Source organism: Polyodon spathula, chromosome 11, assembly GCF_017654505.1.
Source record: "Polyodon spathula isolate WHYD16114869_AA chromosome 11, ASM1765450v1, whole genome shotgun sequence".
Taxonomy (NCBI): Eukaryota; Metazoa; Chordata; class Actinopteri; order Acipenseriformes; family Polyodontidae; genus Polyodon; species Polyodon spathula.
In genome coordinates, this window is record NC_054544.1 from 31,414,805 (window position 1) to 31,437,404 (window position 22,600).

Sequence of the window (22,600 nt, forward strand, 5' to 3'; positions counted from 1 at the left end):
GTCAGATAAATAGTATCCAACCATAATACGATAGATGTACACACTGTATATTTACCAGTATATGTAAATTATAATTATATAGACAGAGGATATTTAGGCTGCAAAATCATCATGCACATAACTTAACAAAAGGTGGCAAACCTTTATAATGACAGTTAATAAATACATTCCTAGTCTGCACATTAAGATGTTTACGGTAATGGATTGCTTATGGTTTTTGGCTTCAGTGCTTTAAGTTGGTTTTGATGAATAGATGTACAGGACAACTTTCACATGTCAACCAGGGATTTGCGACAATAAATGGAAGTTCAATGTTTCAAATAGTTAAAAAAAAGAAGGAAAAAATCTATTTCCCTGATATGTATAGGATTAAATAATAAAGCACGAGATAAAAATCACCAAGCAATTCCATATGAAGAAATATGTATTTGCACCATTCAGAAATCAAGTCGTTTCACAGAGGGCAATTAAGTTATTCTAACATAACTTGTAACAAATTGTTTGTTTCTTCTTTTTTTTTTGTTGTTGTTGTTGTTGTTCTAGGATGAGTTGAACAGGCTACAGAATAGTCTGGAGCATGTGAAAGATGGAAAATATCTGGTCCAAAAGTAAGTGTGCGCTTTTCTTTAATCTGTTGGGGTTTGGGGTTTAGCAGTTAAAACAAATAAAATTCTTTAGATTGATTATTTTAGGGTGTGATATGGAATTTTTTTTGATGTTTTACTAGTTTGATGTTATAACCCTCAGCTTTCTAATTAACAGCCTAAGTAGCTGAAAGCATGCTTATAAACTTAAATCATCATTTTGAGCGTTCTTTTGGTCCTACCCTGATGTAGTGAGGATCTGTTCCTTCTCCTAATTCATTGTTCACTTTAGAATGCCACTGGGATGATGGCATTTCTTGCTCAGGCAGTACACACATTACTGCATCTCTTATAGCTGCCTTTACAAACACTATTCAAAATATACATCATTAGAGAACTCAATTCAGAACAATAATGCACAAAAAAATGCAAAATAACAATTGCAATTCATGACAGATTGCAGCTGTCACGATGCAATTAAGAACAGATCCATTATGTTATACCAGATGGTGGACCACTGATGCTAAAGCCTCTAAACCTGAATTCCCATTTACTCTTGGGTTCCATTCAGATGTAAACCCGTTACCTCTGCTCCCCCACCTGCAGCTCAGCCTTGTCCTCTTTGCATTCTGCTGCCTTTCATTATCCCAAGGAGAGCGGTGCTGTGTTAAACTAACTTACCATTGCAGTGTCACTTCATACACAAGGATTTGCTTCATAAATAATGGAGCAAAGTTAAACCAAAGCTTTGCTGCTTTGCTCTGGCATGCAGTGAACATTCTTATTTTGAGCAGTCACATTTTATTCGGGCAGCCATAAAGGCTCGATGCTTCTGACGGATTTCATTTCTCGCTTTCGCTTTTTTTAAGCAGCCTTTTAGCAAAAAATAAAAAATAAAAAAACTATAAATAAAATAAACATTTACTATAGATATAGATATAGATATAATAACCAGTTAATTACAGTAGCTCTTACTCTGGATTTTATCTTATGGACAATCTCTACACGTTTTCCCGCAACGGTATTTGGTTTCACAATGATGTAATTTTATTTTTAATGGTTTAACAGACTTTTCTTCTATTTTTTTTTTACAGCCACCAGCTAACAAAAGACATAGAAAACAACATTGAAAAGTGCCAAATGAATATGCAGCCATTTGAGTCAAAAGCTGTAATGTAAGTTAGAATGTACTGTAATATTGGCCAGTAAATGGCATTAAAATATAAATTATACCTTGGCAGTTCCATGTTTTATGTAAAATTGTTGGTTTTAGTAAGTTTTAAAGGTTTTAAAGCTCTGGGAAACCTAAACAAAAAACGTATTCACTTTTTTTAATTCTCACCAACAGCAAAACTGTCCAAGTTGAATTCTAAAGTGGCAGCCTGCCATACTACAGTTGTCACTTTGGGGTTTAAATGATCCAAGTAGCTCCTTTTGCCAAAGCCCCATACAGACAGCTGTCAGTTGCAGCTTCTGTATCTCAGTTTTTTAGTGCATGTTTATCAAAGAGTTCTCCTTTGAGATGCCTAATTATATAATGCAATATTTAGTGGGTAACTAAAACTAGTGTCCCGTTTTTCACAGCATTCAGAGGGCATGGCGTGAGTACATTCAACGGCAGGATGGCCTTCATCAAAGCTGCATGGAGAAATGGAGTCCCTCCCCACCCTCGCTCTCTTCAGGGAAGATGAGCACCTCCATCAGTATGAACACCCTGTCAGATGGCAGCACTCCAGTAAGCACCTGGCATGTCTCTACCTGTACCTTCAATATGAGTCTGGGATATGAGGTTGTCAGTTTTGTGGAAGAGTGGGCCCTTTTCATTGCCGGGCACTGTGCAGTATGTTTTCACAAGTTGAGATTGAAGTTACCATAAAAAGGTTAACTGGTTCTTCAGTGTGTTTCAAAAACATTGCTTTGCTTTCATGCTGGGTGTCAGAAGAACAGCAACATGAACTCATTTGTTAGCTAATTCTGATCTGTTCTATACCCCTGAAGTTTTTTGGGGGGGATTAGGGAGCTATAATCCATTTTAAAACTTTTTGTGTTGTTGTTACTGTTATTTTGTATGCTCCAAAAAATACCCAAGGTATGTCAAACACGTAAATCATTCTTAGCATCTTGCATGTCTTCTCCTGGTGACCATTTTGATTTGTGAACGTGTTGATCTAGTTTTCATGAGCAGCTCAACATATTTCAATTCTGACTTAATTAAGGACTACTTGTGTTAAGTGTCATGTCTGTGGCATGAAAAGTTGAGCAGTGGGACTGGGGATCATTCACTGGGGTTTTCTTGTGTGACATCAGTATCCCTCACTAATAATACAGTATTATTGTGCATCATGCGCAAAAAAAAATAGACAATATTGACTAAAATGTATAACTGATTGAAATAAGTCTTGATAATAGCGCTTTTGAACTTTAATGTTAAATTGCTTTTATACTCAATTCAGCTGAAAAGCAAAGTATATCAAGCTGTAATCCATCAGTAATAGACCAAGATTTACATGGTTTCAGTGGATCTGTTACAGGTAATTTGTATCTTATATATTGCTCCCTCTTCTGGGTAAACTGTGTATTGTTAAATACTGAAGCTAACAATTTTTCAGACAAAAACAGTGGACTCAATTTGTTAAAGGAAACAAGCCTTTAAGTCTAATATACTTATATAGCTAATTTTTCTATGCAAATATCTATTTTTCATTAAAGATTTCAGTAAAGGTTTAATAATCCATACATTAAAAAAAAAATCCTACTAAATAAGCAGTAAACAAAAACCCATTAATCCATAAAATGGAAATTGTACATGTTAATTTAAAGCATTCAACAGCTAAAAAGACTTGATGATTTCTAATGCATACAGCAGCTGCGGGATGTCGTGCTCATTAATAAGTAATGCTATCCTTATCCACCAACAATAACAAACACCCTACAAGCAATACAGTATAACATGATTAGATGTAAATATACAGTCCTTCTCGAATTACACTGCAGTTAATCTGCTGACCAGATGCATTACTTTCCACTGCATTGATTTGATTTGTATTCATTTATTTTCAATTAACAAGCTCAGATAAGCCAGTTCAGAAGTTTGCTGTTAGCTATAAATATGGAGAACCAGAACAGAACTATTAATGTCCTTGTAATTGCAATGCATTTAGAGGTGTGCCAAAGCTTTATGAGTTCTGCCTGTTGTCGTCTTTTCAGACATTCGTGAAGCCAACACTGAGTCACTTTGAATGGAATAGCCATCATTTGACCTCCCAACACATTGAAATAAGTGATTCTGTTTGTGTCAAGCATAATTGCTCAAGATCACCTGGTACTGTATCTTGATTTGAGACTGGGATTAATTATTCTGCACAGGTCAAATGTTATCAAACAATTGGGACTAAACTAAGAGCCAAAATCAACCAGTAGAGGTCTCCCTTTATCAGACAAACAACACATACCTATGGTTTCTGCTGTTATTTTGGCTTTACAAAGATATTTGTCTGCTTTATCAGTTTTATCATTATAACAAAAAGTGTCAATAACCTCAGATCTCAAATCCATTTTGAAAAGACCTTTAAAACAGATTTTAAAGTTAGAAGTGTAAAAAGTTGTCAGGGTGTTAAAAATGGCAGGTATGTACAGTTCTGGCAGCATGTGGGGACATGTAAATGCTGTATCTTTCGGAACCCTTCTAGTTACAATTGGAAATCGTGACTCAATAATAGAGACACATATCTCTGACTGCAGTCAGGAATTGTCAAGCACTGGCTGAAACACTATTGGATTTTTTTTTTAATCAAGCTGTACATGTCTTGTCTGATTATGTTCTGATGCAACTGTATTCTAGACATCGGTTTTCAATACACAGAGTGATTACATCTGGATCACTATCTGAAAAATTGAGTCACAGTGTCCCAAATAAGCTTCCCAATTGTGTTTAACAAGCCATTCAATAGTGTAGTCTATCAGCAGTGTTAAAGTGGTCTGGAGTTTATTCTCCATGCAATGATATATACATTGTATTTAAACGTCAATTACAGTACAGTAGTTTAACAATATAAACTATTCTTCTATAATGTACTTGTCAATACTATACACTATTCAAAGGGTACTTTTCTTATATTGTTTACTAATGTATAATGGTTAACACATCTGATGCAGCAGACTCACAACATTACAGTATTATGTTTTATTATGTTAAAAAGTGTAATGGTATAATATGACATTTATAGACACCATATTCCGGAAATCAGATGCAGTTTTTTTTTTTTTTTTTTTTTTTCCTCCTAGCATTTAGGATTTTTCTTCCCTTTAATTACACATGCATTTTCTTTCTTTTTTTTTAATGCAATTTCTAAAAAAGAAACAAGTTGAAGAATTAAAAAAACAAAGACTGTGATCCTGTTATTTTTTCCCTCTTGCTTTGAGGTTAAGATCAATACATCTGTTGGCAAACAGCATGCTTTTAGTGCTTTCAATTGATCCAATTTCACAAGCATTCGAAAAAAGGCGTAAAATGTCAGAAAATGTTTTTTAAAAAATGACTAAAAGCAGACACGCTATTAACTTTTTTTTTTTTTTTTTTTTTTGCATGTTCTGTTTCTTCTCTAAGAGTGAGCTTTCAGTGAATGATGTCAGGGGTGTCCAGAGAGAGTTCTAGCCTGGAACGGAAGTGGTGAAAGAAACAGGGATAGATCAGTGGTTCAAAAGTTTGTTCAAATCCAGCTGTCATGAGTTTCTGTTTGATAGATGATGTGGCCTTGGAAACATCACTCCAAGAGAATTCCATTAAAAATGGTTTAAGGCACTCTCCCCCACACCCATGATAGAAGCAGAATGCTAGAGCAAGCTTTGTGGAAATATAAAACAATAAGTGCACTGTGCAATCATTTTGCCTGTGTAGCTGGTTTGTTTCTATTGAGATGACTGGAAATTCTGTATATGTATATCTGAAGATAACCTAGTGTGCATTCATATATATATATATATATATAATTGGTATTTTTTAGTATATTTTAGATTTTGCACATGTCAAAGAATATCTTTCAGGAAGGTTATTTTCACCTTGTCAGGTAAAACTTCATAGCTGAAGCCTCTGAAAATCTTTATTAGTTGCAGAGCCTGTGATTGACATGAGCATTAGTGTCCTGTGACCTGTACAGCATGAAGAGACTCTGTTGTATTATCTTTGTGGCCTCATGGTGCACTGTATAGCCTCTGTATATTCAATTAGTACACTGGGGGGAAAACCATCCAGGGTGTAATTTTATATCAATTTCCCTGTGATGGAGTTCAGCCTGTCAAAAATTAATTTGTGTAGCCTGCTATCGTCTTTAACAGTTTGTTGTTGGCTGTACAATTTCAGAAAGAGATTATGTGGTGACTGAATCATTCATACTGCTATACTGAATATGTTATAATCCTGGGATTGGACTTGTGATGCATGTCATTCCTGTTATAAATCAGACATGTAGCAATTGTGTGTTTTCAAGCTTCATGTCAACTATGCATTTGAATACATCGATACAAAACACATGTAAAGTACTGTAATTCAGCAAACTATATAAATATTGTAATACTGCTACCATTACAGTAAATAAAGCATAATACTAAAAAGAAAGGAAGGATATTTCTAAATGTCTTTATAATGTTATTAAGGATTTGTCTAAATTTTTAAGGTTATGGATGGAAATACAAAAATATATATTGTAAATGGGTACTAACTTTTTACTAGGCTTTCTATGTATATAACCTTAATCAAGAGAGCTAAAAAAAAAACTTTGTTAAATAGTATCAATTGTCTTTTATCTACCTAATGTAAGGGGTATTTATTTCAGCGATAAATCTCTAGAACCAGGTAAAAGCAGTCAACAGTTGTTTTTAAGCCAGGCATGTCATGCGTTTGTTTAGTCAACAGGGGTCACTGTTTCATGCACAGTTCAATATTATCAAGCAAGATAGCAATATAGGAAGGGGGCGACAGAGTTCCACATTTCTGAGATTGTGAGCAGTGCAGGTAATAAAGGGCCCTTCATGTCATCTACATTTGTATAATATTTCTGCTTAGATCATTCTTATGCTTACTGTTTATTACAGCAGACCCTCATAAGGACACGCTGTAGTTTGTCACAGCACTGGAGCACTGTATGAGGGGTGGTAGCTGACATCGATGGAAAGCGCAAAGCTTGCACTTTTAAATGATGTTGAAACCGTTGAAGTGACCGAGTAACAGGCAACAAATTAAACTAAGTGCCTGAGATATTCACGTGAGGGCCCGTCGATACACTATGCCTGGGGTCCATACGGACCCCAAACCTAGAACAATTTGGGAAATTCAACCAAGCTACCTGGACTAGAATTATCCTTTGTATAGTGTAACATGATGGGTGCCTGACAACTACCAAAAAGGAAACAAAAAACAAGTCACTAGATACGCATAACTGATACTAAAGCACCATGGGGTCACAATGGACCCCAGGTTACCTTATGAGAGTTAAACACGTAAGAAATGAAATATTATGAAAATCTAGATGATACTGTATAAAGTATCCATTTAAAGCAGCAGAGAATGTGTGAAGGTATAGCCAAAATCAATTACACTGTTCAAATAATGAAACCATTAAGAGTCTGGACACCCTAGTATTGAGGGTCTTTTTAACTATTGATCACAAGCCAGATGAACCAATATGTTTCAGATTAGATATTGATGGAATATTTATCAGTATTCCTTACCTCATATGTTCTGTTTTTTGTTTTTGTTTTAATTATATAATAAATATTAAAGCCAGGAGTATTCTTGATCATTATTTTTCTGGATTTACCATGATTAAAAATGCTGGGGAACAAATGTACTGGTGAGTAACTTCTTGTAAGTGAGTGGTTTCGTTTCTCAGAGCCAGGAGATGAATATTATAACAAATAGGGCTTTCACAGCAAGATATCGATCAACCTGAACCTTGCCATGTGAATCAGGACGGTTATTGAAATTAAGACTGTGACTTCTGCATGCAGTTGCAATTGTCCTGTTACTCTAATTCATAATATGAGCATAGCAAAGTGAAGTAAGACATAGTAAAATCCTAGTAAAGATAAACACAGGCAATAGAGTGAACCAGAGATAAGTACTGAAATTGAAAAATCACTGTAAAAAAAAAAAAAACACTGTACCCACTGTATAAGAGGATGGCTCTTGAAACAATTGAGCGGAAAACCTACTGACTGCTACATATGCTATATATGCTGTGCACAGACACTGGGTCAGAACTGTGTTTCCTTATCATTAGAGGGAGCCACTAGTGTCCTCCTTGACATTTGAATTAATATTGTGGGATAGAGTGTGCCATCCAGGGAGACTGGTCAATGCACAGCAGAAAAAGAAGGACTGATTGAGTTTGTATACCTGTCTCTGCAAGGGCAGCTTCTGCAGGCTTGCTTTCCTGCAAACCAATCCTATGACAAAGCTACCTGAGCAGACTGAGTAGCTGTATATTACTGTTTTGTTTCACTGTGTGAAATTCCTCAGACCTGTTTATGTAGCAATTCACAGGCATTTATTACTCCAGACATCAGCGATCATGGTGCTAGCACCTTACAGTGCTGACTGTGAAAGGCAGTGCTTTCTACGGAGACTGTCTGATTGCTTATATAGCCTCCATCAGGACCACACCAGCCATGTGGGAGAGCAGCGGTTGAAAGGCATCCGATTCAGTAAGGTCATAGGGTGAGTGTGAGGGTGGGATGTATTGTTCCTAACAGATTTCTTACCCGAAGCCGCAGTCCTGGGCTCTGTTAAGTTATATTGCAATTGTTTAAACCCTTTCCGCGTGGCGGGCACTGTCATTTATCAAGCCAGTCAAGTCATTACAGCTTATGGCAGATTTTGCTGAAAGTGTCATGCGATTACTTGGAGTGTTCTCAATCTCTGTCTTTTAATAATAACACTTTCCTACAAAATTGATTGTTGTACATACACTATTTTATTTACCCAGAATGAAGCTTCTTGGTGTCTTGTTGTTTTAATGATGGTTGGTGACAATGTATAATTAATAGGTAATATACCACCAATTAATAACTTCTGTCAGATTGGGGGAGGGGGGTAGAGGCAAAAAAGAAGGCAGTGCCATTAGAGTAGACAATGGATTACACTAACCCCATATACAAGGGTTCAAGGAATGTGAGATGTGGGCATTAAATTGATTGCTATCAAAAGATTTTCCAGCCACAAAGGGATTTAAATGTGCTGATGTGCTGATGTGTCCATCTCTCACACAAGATGTCATTTGACATTTATAACATATTTAATTACCTGCCATATACTTTATTCGCCTCCAGAATTAGAGGGCATTGCTTTCCATATCTTGCAACACCCTTTTCAATCATTTAAAAGGGACTCGTATCATGTAACCTATTTGATCTGTAGGGTTTACAGGGATTCAAACAGTGCTACAATACATGTGTTCTGTATAACATCCAAACCCCCCAGTTTTCATAGCTTTGATAGTACTGTTTGGAAATTAGGTTCTTACTTCTGTTCCTCTGGTATTGATTTGTTTTTTGACATGAACATGCTCTTGGTGAGGACCCATTGTGGGATACTATCTATAGGACAAGCCAAGAGGAACTCAAATGATACAAGAATGGGGTAATATTTACATGTGGGCTTCAACAGTGCCTCCTTTGGGCATTTTATTTATTGCATCACTGAGTTCCTGTTGGCTTGTTCTGTGCCAGTAACAACATGAGGTTGTGGTAGAAGTTAATAACTATATAGAAGTTTTAAAAGTTATTGGATTATTTAATACAGACTTATCTTACAAAAGACAGATCCTGCTGTGCAGTCCCAGTCTGCCTGCTGAATGTGACATCTAGAAATTTACAGTTTTACCCTGGAACGATATTAAACAGTAGGGGGCAGTTTGTTACAAACATGCACATAGGCTAGAATGCCAGTCAGTGTTATGTAGAAGATCAACAATATTAAAAATGAAAATAATGAAGATTAATAGGTTATGGTTTTCGACTGAAATAAAGAATGATTTCTGGTAAGTATGTGGATGAGTCATAACATCCTCTTAGGTGGCCATTCTTCAGACCCCAGCTCATGCTTTCATTCTGGGCTAATTCAGTACCAGCCACAGCATTGCTTGAAAGCAACACATCATGCACTTGAATCAAGCCCCCTGAATTCAGACTATAAATACCAATGCACTGTCACTTTCTATGTGTGAGGATTAAGCAGAGACCACATAGCAACTGCTTGTACCTTGCTTATTCAGACAGGTTGCAAACAAAATAATGTATTCAACATTTCAGAAGGGGGTACTGTAAGTGATTCAATGTGATCAAGCCAGAGAAAGTACCATTGTATTGGAACAAAAAGTATGAGAAATGCAGGATAAAAACATCTGTGGGTCATAATAATGACACTATTTTTGAATCTGCCAAAAAATATAAATATATCAGTGATTTATAATGTGTCTAGCAGGAGGTGTATATACTTTTTAGCACCCTAAACCTAACCCTTTACCCAACCCTAATCCTAGCCCTAGCCCCCAGTCCTAACGCTAACCTTTAACCATAACCTCAAGCCCAACCCTACCCCTATCCAGACCCTAACCTATGTGGTGCTTTTGACATGTATACTGTATTTGTCTCCCAGACTCCGTTGGTGGGCACAATTCATTTATCTGGGTTTAGTTTTTTATAGGCTACAGGTTTTTAATCCACATTGGTAGAGCTCATTGGTTCAATGTCATTTTGCTTTGCAAGGTGCAGGATCCAGCTATGACTTCTGTTTTAATGTGTGCCCTGCCATTTTAGTCATGGTAGTTTGACCAAGTTGTCCAAGGAGGCTGTGTTGTCCAATGGTTAAAGGAAAGGTAGTGTAACCAGGATGTCTCTGGTTCAAATCCCAGCTCGCTCACTGTGTGATCTTGAGCAAGTCATTTAATAAACTACTTTCAATAATAAAATAATGCAATGAAGCAATTAAAATAAATTGCCAGTTTCAGTGTAAAAAAGACACATTCAACAGACACATGTCCTCCTTCATTTTTCATACATTAGTTTGAATAAGGTGAGCTTCTTGTTTAGTTAGCATGACTCTTGAAAAGGTTTCTATGACTGTGTGTGTGTGTGTGTGTGTGTGTGTGTGTGTGTGTATATATATATATATATATATATATATATATATACACACACACACACACACATACACATACATGTGGGTGTGTGCTAAAATAACAAATAGGCTTTAACTTGTTATTTAGAATCCTCTTTTGAGAGACCCAGATTGGGTCAGGGTTTTTAAAAGAGAATAATATTATACTTGAGTTGTGAACAGTCTCACCCTCTTACTCTCTTTGTCCAAAGGCCCATTGTACACACCATACAACAAATGCAAACGCATTGAGGAAAGGAGCAAATATGTCTGTCTAAAGCTAACACACGGGTCATGGAATAACGAGCCTGCATGCAAGTTTGAAACTATGCTGTGAATAAGAGAGTGTTTAAAAAGCCTACCCAGAATGTGCTTGGCTGCTTTTAATCAAGGACTCAGGGGGGCTACTGGGTGTTTTATGGGATAAAAGAGAGATGTATTAAATCCCCAGCATTATTTGGTTTCCAGTCATAATGCAACAGCTGGAAACGGACAGAGAGATATCTGAGCTCTAGGGCAAATTTAGAATTTTTTTTTTTTTTAAAAAAGGTTTGCATACCACCGAACATTACCTGCCAACTTGCATTCATTAGAGCCACTCCATAGCTTTAATGCAGCTTCAGTGATGAGATACCCAGAGTAAGGCTTCCAGGGAGCTTACAGTAGTGTCTGTCCCATGAAATAAAGCCCCCTTTTCAAACTCGTGAAAGAAGAGCGACTGTTGTTATGTGTAAAAACACATTTGCTTTTTTTAGTTGTTTGTTCTCCCACTCACCGTTTACTAATATCCTAACAAACTGAGATAAAAAAAAGAAGGGGCCTGATTTGTCCCTGTATATTCTGAATTGATAGATTAACCTCTTTGTCGTTTGAATCAAGTTCTTTCTTGTCATCTGTTTCACAGCATCCCAATTTGCATCACCGTTGCCTCTGCAAGAGAGCAGCAAACAGCAGGGTGCTGTTAAAAGCATCATAGACAGAGCCAGCAAGGCTCCTTTTCTTGAGCACAATCCTATTTCACGTTTATTTTTACTTCTGTGTTTTGACAATGAAGGCAAATGATCCAGGTCAGTTTCTCCCAATCTCATCTTCTTTCCTTTCAAAAGCAGCCCAAAATCGCAAATAATTCATTTATAGATTGCAGATTCATTTATAGAATGCAAAACAACAACACAATCCAAGATTTGTTTGTTGCTTAATGCAATTATATTAAAATTATATTAAATTATATTAAATTCATAACACGCAGCACCAATACTGTTGTTAACAAACACAGTTTGTAAAGATTAGGCTCAACTGGATAAACATTTACTACATGACTTTACTTTTAATTAGTTGAAAGCTTTGTTTGTTGCACAGTTTTGTATATTCACACATTTTGTTACTTTGAGAGTCTGTAATTTGTTTCAGCTTTAACAGAAATAAATGCTACTATTATGACACGTATTTTAGATTGTGCATGTCTGGCTATCAGGAAACCATGTCAGCTTTCTGCACAGCTTAATAGATGTCAGTCCTTAAGTTGCATAATATCTTTATACATACTTACTGTATACATAGACAAAGAGATAAAAAATAAAGAGGGAGATTATTTAATGAAAAGGTTACTAAGAGTATCATAACAGTTTTTTTTTTTTTTTAGTTTTTTTTTAGGTAGTTTCATCAAGTAAAGTTTTTCATAAGGGAAAAGGAAATCAGGAATGTGCCTGTTTTCTAAAATATATTAACTGTTGATAAAGTTGACAGTATTTCTAAATGTACTTTTTTAATATTATGTGAATGTAAAAATGGTTTGTAGGTTTTAAAACCATGTAGTAGGTACTGCAGGTAAAGAAAGTGGTATTCCAATGAAAACAGTTTTTCAATTGTACAATATATATGTGTGTGTGTGTGTGTGTGTGTGCGCGTGTGTATGTGTGTGTGTGTGTGTGTATATATATATATATATAATATATATATATATATATATATATATATATATATACATATACATGGTGATTGGAATAATAACCAGGGAGAAATAGACACCAAGGAGGTATTTTTATTTTCCTATTTCCTTTACAGTTGCTATGTAGGTAGCACAGGACTGAAGTGAAACAGCGTATATGGCCGCCTCATTCTTCTAATTAACATACAGCGTATAGGTTTTATTTAGTAAACAAAACAAACTCAGCACTCACAGTATCCAGAATTAGACAGGACTTTGGTAAGAAATTGTGATGTTTATATTTTAGTCTTTTAACAACAACTTTAATAACGACAGCTATAGAGCTTCTTCTGATTTAACCCACATCTAAACATTTTTTTTTCTCTGAGATTTGTAACACATATGACAATAAATACATTAATACTGACATATATTCTATTCACTTTGTCAGGTTTAAGAAACATAGAATATATAAAATAACGATATGTGTCAGAATATATTACCACACAAAAATATGTTTGTTTCGCCACTCGTGTATTACTGTGAGACATAGTATTTTGTGCTGACATATTCTGACTCATGTTCTCTACATAATAGCATTAGTAAATAATATATTATTTTATATAGTATTTGCTATTTTAAGAGTATATAGTATGACTAATATAGTCAGTAATTAATTGGTTGCATACTGTAGTATTAACACTGGCTGTTTAACCTAACGTGTAGCTCTGTAGGTACAGATAAAAACAATGTTTCTCACCAAAGGGGAGGAGTGGTTTTAAGGGCTGTTCTGTACCAGCTTGCATTGTGGGAGGCAATTCCAAACTTGTTTTGTCATGCCTCGTTAGGGGCGGGATTACAATTAAGAGTAGAACACCATTTTTGTGCGATAAAGGCAATAGCAGATGAGAGGAAAACTGAAGAGAGATTAACAGCAAGCAGCAAGCAGTAGGCAGGAGGATACAGAGACAGGAAATGAAAGACCTGCAATCACACCAGAGGGTATTTTTGTTGTATATTATACTTGACATTTACCACCACAGCCATTATAGTATCTCTGTGCAGTGTGCATATTAGAAAAGGATGGGGCACTGAACACCTTACTTCATTATTACAGAGTTTGGGACATTTCTTCATTTTAAGTACTAATAAAGAGGCATCATTCATCTCAGCTTGGCAAGTTACTGGGCTATCATTGTGTAGATTTAATACACCACCAAGCTTCGGATAAATTGCACTCATAGCAAGTGAGAACAGCTGAAGAAATATATATGGCCTCTCAAATTATTTAAAATTGCATCTTAGTTCTCGTTATCCAGAGATGGTGGGCTATTTTTCATGGAAAGGCAATGCTTCTTTTCCCTTGGGTTTTTATCAACAGACTGTATAAAATAATAACACATTTAAGAGGACACCTGAATTGCTAGATACATGACTACATTATATCAGCATCTTAAATAAGCTGTGCTGTACAGAATGGATCTTAGTGCTGCAGGGGATGCAATGATAGACACCCTTATAGCTAAGGTGTTTACCTTGAGAGGAAAGAGACAAAGAGGGTAGTTCTTATTTTCTTGTATTCATGAAGGGTGCATTTTTCAATCTTGTTTATTTTTGTGTTTGTGGACATGTCACCTCCAGCTATAGTTATTAAATCTAAAAAACAAGACAGATATGTCAGGGCTATGAATATATTTGCAAGTGCCCATTTCCAAGAAGATAACATGTTACGGTAGCACAACATGCACTGTTCATATTTTTGCTACAGTCATAGTGCATTCAAATTGGGAGCTTTCTTTTCCCTGGTATGGCATGCATGAAAAGATACGTGTGCTGTAACTGTATCATGCACATTTAAGGTAATGCATTTAAGTATTTTATTAAAAAATAAATAAACCTTGTCAAGTAATTGGATGGGATGAACTGCTTCTTCTCAATTCCAACATTTCTCACGTACTTAAGATCTTGGTACAAGCCTTCTTGATGCTCTAACAACCTTGCTTTACTCGTCAATGGTTAGGCTTGTTAAACTCAACTCACACAGTCCATGTATTGGTGAATGCAAGCTTCCTATTTCAAACCTGACCATCACCAGTCTATGTAATTACTTCATGCCATGTAATCTATAATCCAACACAGTATTCTCAGCAACAGTTCATTTCATATCCCATGTCACAATTAGGTGTTTGATATGCTTGTCTTTCTTGACCAGAGCAACGTCTTGGAATTTCTTTTTTTTTGTTTGTTTTGTTTTATTTTAGAAATTACATTGTCAATTGTGTACAACAACCCATCAGAATAGTTGTTAACTCCAGATCCGATCTTGCAGGCATCAGTTTAATAGTTCAGCAGGTGAGGGGGTAATTGCATGTGTGGGTGGAAGGTGAATAGCACAAGGTGTTAAATCGAATTGTTTGTTCCACAAAGATACACAATAGACAACATGAAAGTATTTCATCGTAATAGATAGAGGATCAGATTGAAAGAAAAAATGCTGGGAAAGAAAGAGAGAAGTGGCAGTTAGGTGAGAAGGAGGAAGATGTAGGCCAGTAGAGACAAGAGGAACCTACCCTTAACAATGAAGAGTAGGACAAGAGAAACAGGGTATTAATGGGAGAGTCGTATAAGGAAATGTTTAGTACACCAGAGGAGTTTGCTGAAAGCGAGTTCTTGTACACTAGCACGCTTTAATACCTAGCTAAATTCTCTTTTCAGACTGCACCATATGCTTCTTTCTTTTCTGATGAGTTTGCAACATTTGTATTGTTCTGAGACACACAGACACAATAACAGGGACTTATCTTGAGCTTTTAGTGCGATGGATTACTTTCCTGTCAGCCGTTGACATTGCTATCAGGGTGAAAAGCAGGTTTTCAACTGTTCTCTGCCTTAAATCTACGCTTGAGCAAAACATTTGTACAGTAATAATTTATTAACAGACATGAGTATTCTAGGTAGAAATGTGCTCAATGAAAAGGTATTCTCTGAGGATACATTTTCAGACATTAATAAATATGATGGAGCAGGAAATTGACGACTATTATTTAACCCAGTAATACCAGTACTGTATACAACTTAGACATTAATGTGCTCTGTATCCTGAGCACCGATAGAGCCTTGTGAATAAAACAATACTCTAAATGGATACTTTTTAATTTGTTTTGTCTTGTTTCTTCTAATAATTATATTCAAGCTAAATGCAAGCTAAAAACATAACAGTCGTGGTGATAAATTCACCAGGTCAAGCCAGAAACAATATTCATTTATATGTACACGTTTGTAAGTGGGTAGAGAGTTGAAATACAGAGTTAAATGTATTCTTAACTCCCAATTTCCATGTAAGTGGGAGGGAGTATTTTCCAGAGGGCATTGCACAGTTCAGTAGATGTGCATTAACAGTCTCATTACTCTACCTCACGCGATACCGGTAAAGCTAAGTACCTTTCCAAAGTGACAACTAACGATCCACCAATGCGGTCCACAGAGATTAATCAGAACCTTTATACGGATTATACTCTGAGAATTTTAATTTCTGTTCTTTTTCCAAAAGAAAATAACACATCTTAGATATGATCTTTGCTCAATACATTCCTGGAACCATGACTTCTGCTGTACCTGTTCTCTGAAAGAGCCCCTTAATCACCTGCATCGAGAAGTTTACTTAGATCGATGGCGTCCCTGTCCAGTGTGCTTTCATCTGTTACTGCTATCAGCACTTCCTAAACCGTTTACTGTGACGCTCCTTCTTGATTTGTAACTCATCAAAGTAGCTGACACCTATGCTTAATCAAATGTTTAAATGTACTGTAGAAGCTATTTCAAACGTATTTCAGACCTGGCATGGTCACATACATTTCAAATCTAGTACGGTCACATACATTTCAGATCTACCACGGCCATATAAATTTTTACTTGGTGTTTATTCTAGTGGAAACTTTGAACCAAGGAAATTGTCAGTGTTACACCTTTTATTAGAAAGGAAAAAGTGAACTGAAATATGTGTGTGTGTGGGGGGGGGGGGGGGGGGGGGGTAGCCATTCATAAAGTTATTTACTGAACATGTATAATGCTTCTAAAATCTCTAGCATATTTGAACTTCTACTGAATAAGTATTGAATTAAAAAAAAAAAAAAAAAAAAAAACAACCTCTACTCTGCATATAACTTAATTTTGGAATAAAAAATAGTTACAAAAATAAGATTAAACTACTGTTAATTGGATTTTGTGCCTTGATTTTTTTCAAATTTTTGTTAAATTTAAAAAGTAACCCTAATTAAATAGCTGTTGCAAATATTTTCAGATTTAATAAACACAACATCATGTTCCTGTTTTAACATACAGCACTGGTACTCATACTTTGGTTTCCTTGTGTGTTGCCTTGGATACTGACATTATGTAATGAGCAGTGGTTATTTGAAAAGTGCAAGTCTTTCTCTAAAACATGTATTTTATTGAGCTCCTCTCCTCCTCTGCCTTTGACAACTGTGCTCTATTTTTGATGGGCACACTTTTTTTTTTGATAAGTTCTTCCCCCACATTAATATTAACATTAACACCACTGAATGCAATTAAAAAAGAAAGGGCTCCACAGTAAAGCAGGTTTGTGCTTTTGAGGATGGCGATCACAAGCTAGGTAGATCATTAAAATAGACCCCAGGGCAGAGCAGGAACTATGAAAATTATAGAACGGAAAGGGGTTCTGGTGAGCGTTCTGCCAATTGAAACACGTTCCACACCATCTGATGCCAACATATGATCAAGCACCATTGCATTATGGGATGTGATCTTATTTTCCCATGACATTTTGCAGTTGAGCAATGTAACTTCCACGTCATTTTTCGTTAACTCCAGAAAAATAGATGGTACGAAATCAATCATCTAAAAGTCAAACTTTGGCTTTGAGATGAATTACGTAGCTTGTTATTTAGAAACAACTATCTCTAAACGGAAGATAAATGAAGATTCAGGAGAGATCATCTATCTTTGTGTGCTCTCAGCGCAGGCCAGTGAAGAATGTCACGCCACAGTGCATCTTGTTAATCGTATAAAGAGCCTCGGAAATCAAAAACTTGGGAGTTAACAACAGGCCATAATTCATTTGCTGTTCTATGTTGTGTGTGACAATGACATAGAAAATGAATCTTTAACAGGGAACATCTATGGATTTCTTTATATATGAAGGTCACCCTAGCCTTGGCATTAGAAGTTGCAGTTTGAATCATGAGTGAGTTGTCTGCAATATTGTCAATACAATGCTTTCTTTTTGCATTGAAAGTACAACATAGCTGTCCCAGTTAGTTACTTTTCAGGCATCAAAATCCGATACAGCTGTACTGTTATGCATCACACCTCCTGCAGAATATTAAGTAAATTATGAACCAAAGGGGTTTTTTTTGTATTAATTCATGCTTTTTAATGAGTGTTCTTTTTTTTTCTTTTTTTTTGCTGAATCATATTCATCTGATTCAGACTAAAAGGGCATCTAACATAGTGGCTGTTCTTAATAAAGTAAGGGATTGCTGGAAAGGTACTATACAGTATCTCAGTCATTTACATGATGAATAGATGATATCCTGTCCCCATAACATATGTGTTTGAATACTTTTTTATGTTTAACAGCAGTTCCAGAGTATAGTAGTTTGTGAGCCATAGAAAGTTAACGTTGTGTGGGTTGTTTGTTATAACAGCAATCATTTCACACAGTTTGAGCTCAGCTTTGCACTGCAGTTCTCTCAACCAACTTGCAGAAGATCTCTTGAAACAAGAGGCATCGTACACACCACCTTTAACCTATAACTCAGACAGCTGCCAATGAAAGTTGATTATAATTTAAAAAAAAAAATAATATGGAGCAAATACCTACTACAGTCATACAGTCTCAGTTACCTGTTAAAGTTGTAATTTATAAATACTGTATTAGGGGGAAAAACAGACTAAAATGTATATAGCAACCTTTTCTATTAACTTGCTATAGCATCTGTAATATTTCTATTTAGGACAAGCCATGGATAATGCATGGATAAATGCTCATGGCACAGGGAATGGGGGAAAGTATTTTACAAATGAGCATACTAAACAGAATGCATTAGACATGAATGAAATTGGTATAACAGACAATAACAGATGTTGTCAATGCAGAGTGAGACCTATTAATTTGTAGGATGCTGTAATACCCATGTGCTTTTCATGTTAATGGACTTGCCCCTGCAGATAATAGCCGCCACACACACCCGTACATACTGTACAGCCATTTCAAATCATGTACAGAGACATTCTCATTCTCTTTACTAAAACTGTGTGCTAGTTTCATGAAAATCATTCAAGCGGTTTACAATGTTGCTGATTGTTTATATTGAATATTATGACACAGCAGCAACAGACATTATTCTCTTTGTTACTGCTAGCTGCTAAATGGAATCGTAACTTTTGAACTTTATTGGATCGTTGAAATGCCATGGGAAACAGATTTATGAAAGTGATGTATTGGGTATAATAAATCTTGTGTAATCAAGGCTACAAAAGAATCCTCATTTTAATTATACCTGCTATGAGAAGCCCATCAGTGAGGAAAATCATTGTAGTTTTACAGCCTGCCAATGATTTTTTGCAATTAACAAAACATAATTTTGTATCCTCATTAATCGCGCTTGTTAAACTAAACAAAATGGCAGGGAGAGGCGAGTGTGACAGGAATGTGGAGGAAAATTATCTCTTTGACCAGGACTCCAGAGAATACGAGGGTAATTCTGTCCAGTTGAGTACAGCTGGTATCAATAAATTAGCCAGTTACATTGTTTCACAAATGCCAAGCCAGCTGATAGGTGTGAGCATCTTCCGATCTCACAAGCCTAAAGCAAGAATCGCTATTATGTTGAGCAATCCAGAGCAGAGGTGGGCGGGCTACCGATCACAGAGAACAGAAATCAGCCCTGCTTTGTATCCACTCGGAATGCTCTCCGTGTCTGGCCAGTAGGGGTCGCTGTTATGTGATGAGGAGAAGAAATCCCTGCCCGTTTCCCATCTCCCACCCCGGCAGCACCGGAGCCAATGTGACATCCCTTTCAGAGTCCCCAGCAAAGTTCAGCCTCTTTGCATAGCACAGATGTAAACTGGTGCTGTCCAAGCTGTGTGACTCATCCTGCACTCCCAGTGGCAGTGCTTTAACTGAATGAGCCACTCAGGGACCCTGTAAAACCAGTGTTTTAACAGTGCACCCGCCTCCTTGCTTTAATTTCACATGATTCACATTGCTCCACTCGTCTCTTCCTAAGGTCCCCAGGCTGCAAGTTGCCTTGTTTGTGCCACTTTGCTCTGAATAGTTCAGTAATCATACCACTGGTTCTGCCCACTGAAAAGACATCATGCTCCTTGCAAGAGGTGAGTGCCGTATTGAGGGTGGGAGGAGATGTGCTGCTGGGAAGTTCTTTGGGCAATAGATAAAGGAATCATTTCTAAATGGAAAAACAACTGCAATAATACTTCAAATAACTAGACATCAGAAGGTTTTCAACAAAGTAACAATAAGTAACAGGCTTTGAATTCTCCAAACAGATACTTATTGCTTTCTCTTTGAATCTGCAAGCAGCGCATGTTAAGTACCATTTGGCAGTGTCAGCAGCAAATTGCGTTTTTTTTTTTTTTTAAGTCTTCTGGTTTGGCTCTAGAAAGTGCTACGGTAAATCTAACTTCTCAACGCAACAACACATTTCTAATCTTCTTCCTCACATTGTACATACATTTTACTGTCCGTGATGTTTTAGTGAGGCTATTTGATGCTGAAATATTCACTGTTTTGTTCATTAACGATTCGATAATAGCTTTTTTCTCTTTTAATGAAAGGATCTTAATTATCCCAAATTGGAATAAACAGCACAAAGCTATGGCCCCACAGACAAGCAATGATAAAAAGCTTCAGTCTTCCCTAGCTACTTGTTATTCACCTATAATAAGTGCACAAGCCTTGGGCATCCTCTTTAATAATGGCAGCAAAACCCTGTAGGTGCTACTCACATGTATCACATAGTTCCATATCTTACTCTTTAGATGTACATCTCAGAAACTATGGTTGTTAATCAGAAGAAAAAAAACAGAACCCAATTATCTGGTAATAATTTGTGCTATAGTTTAAATTGTGATTTGGTTTTTAGCAGCATATAATGCATGAAAGGGGTATTTACACACACTTTAAGACCTCTGGCTTGGGACCCATTTCTTGGAAATTGGATGGTATCTACCTTGAGTTAAATTGCCGTACTGCTTTAGCATTTTACATCCCCAAAGAACAAGCTCTTATTTGCTTTATGCCTTGCTGCTCAAGTAGGCAAACTAAAACGTGCTGCTGTGATATGTGTGTTCCCCTGTGGTTGTGTCTGTGCAATGTCCATAATTATTGCTTGAACCAGGTAAACGCTGAATAATTTTGTTGAGGTACAAAGAAAGATCATGTGTTGTATCATAACATGAAGTGTTCCACTGATTCATACTTCATAAAAACAGGTATCGTCTGCCGTGTTTTGTGGTATTTTTTTATGATTCCATATTATCTTGACCCCCAAGTGTAGAGTCATCTGTCTCTGCTTTCCACTCTGTGAAACCCACATGCCACATGGAGATTAGCAATTATTTTCTATCCAAATGTAACCATCCCATTGTATTATTCTATTCATTATTCATGTATTTGGTTGATTGAAAATGAACATTTGCATTATAATGGAAATTATTATTTCATTTTGGAGACACATACTATGGAATAAATAAAAGTAACCATGTTGACAAGTAACTTCACTTTCTCTTTTGGAAACCCAAACAGCCAACTCGCCTATATTATAGCTGATAAAGAGCTAGCATGTTACAAATAAAAAGAATACCTGATAGAGCTGAACATACTTACAGTATGTACTGTATGTACTTCATGTGTGATGTAGGGCCACATTTTGGATACAAACTTTATAGAATCTCATACTGTTGTTTGCTTTCAAATGTGTTTTTCTTCATTTAAACATATTCATGAGGGGATATTACTGTATGGCATTGTCAATCCAAAACCGCGACTTTTTTAACTGCTAATATCACACAAACAATTCAAGATATTGTCTTTATTTTGGAAACTCCTAGCATAAAATCTACTGTGACCTAAGATGGATACCGTATTGTGGTCATGTGACTTTTTTGTTTCTGAATGGTTAGTACGGTCACATTTCTGACAACTTTTTACCATAAGATTTTTTTTTTCCCCTAAATCAGGAATTTTGCTTTGTTTTGTAACTTTTGCAAAAACTGAATTCTTACTTCCATTCACAGTATGTCTGCAGTGGTACTCTCCACGAACGGTTCTAGTCAGAATCATGTTTGACATCAAAGGCCATTTCCATCATATTGTGACCATGACAACACCGGTCTGTAATCACTGGCAATTCTCTCCGGATGTGAATTATTACTTAAATAAGGAGAGAAAAAAAGTATTAGAACATAAGAAAGTTTACAAACGAGAGGAGGCCATTCGGCCCATCTTGCTCGTTTGGTTGTTAGTAGCTTATTGATCCCAAAATCTCATCAAGCAGCTTCTTGAAGGATCCCAGGGTGTCAGCTTCAACAACATTACTGGGGAGTTGATTCCAGACCCTCACAATTCTCTGTGTAAAAAAGTGTCTCCTATTTTCTGTTCTGAATGCCCCTTTTTTCTAAACTCCATTTGTGACCCCTGGTCCTTGTTTCTTTTTTCAGGCTGAAAAAGTCCCTTGGGTCGACACTGTCAATACCTTTTAGAATTTTGAATGCTTGAATTAGGTCGCCACGTAGTCTTCTTTGTTCAAGACTGAACAGATTCAATTCTTTTAGCCTGTCTGCATATGACATGCCTTTTAAGCCCGGAATAATTCTGGTCGCTCTTCTTTGCACTCTTTCTAGAGCAGCAATATCTTTTTTATAGCGAGGTGA

At 36.3% G+C, this 22,600-nt stretch overlaps 1 protein-coding gene across 1 annotated transcript in view; it reads left to right on the top strand.

Moving 5' to 3' along the window:
- The window catches only part of LOC121323075 (schwannomin-interacting protein 1-like), a 163,218-nt gene that overhangs the window by 30,886 nt on the left and 109,732 nt on the right, over positions 1–22,600 (top strand). Inside the window, exons 2-4 of the mRNA XM_041263808.1 lie at positions 544–608; positions 1,679–1,759; positions 2,169–2,319. Coding sequence (XP_041119742.1) covers positions 544–608; positions 1,679–1,759; positions 2,169–2,319 — 297 coding nt within the window. The remainder of the gene's footprint in view (positions 1–543; positions 609–1,678; positions 1,760–2,168; positions 2,320–22,600) is intronic.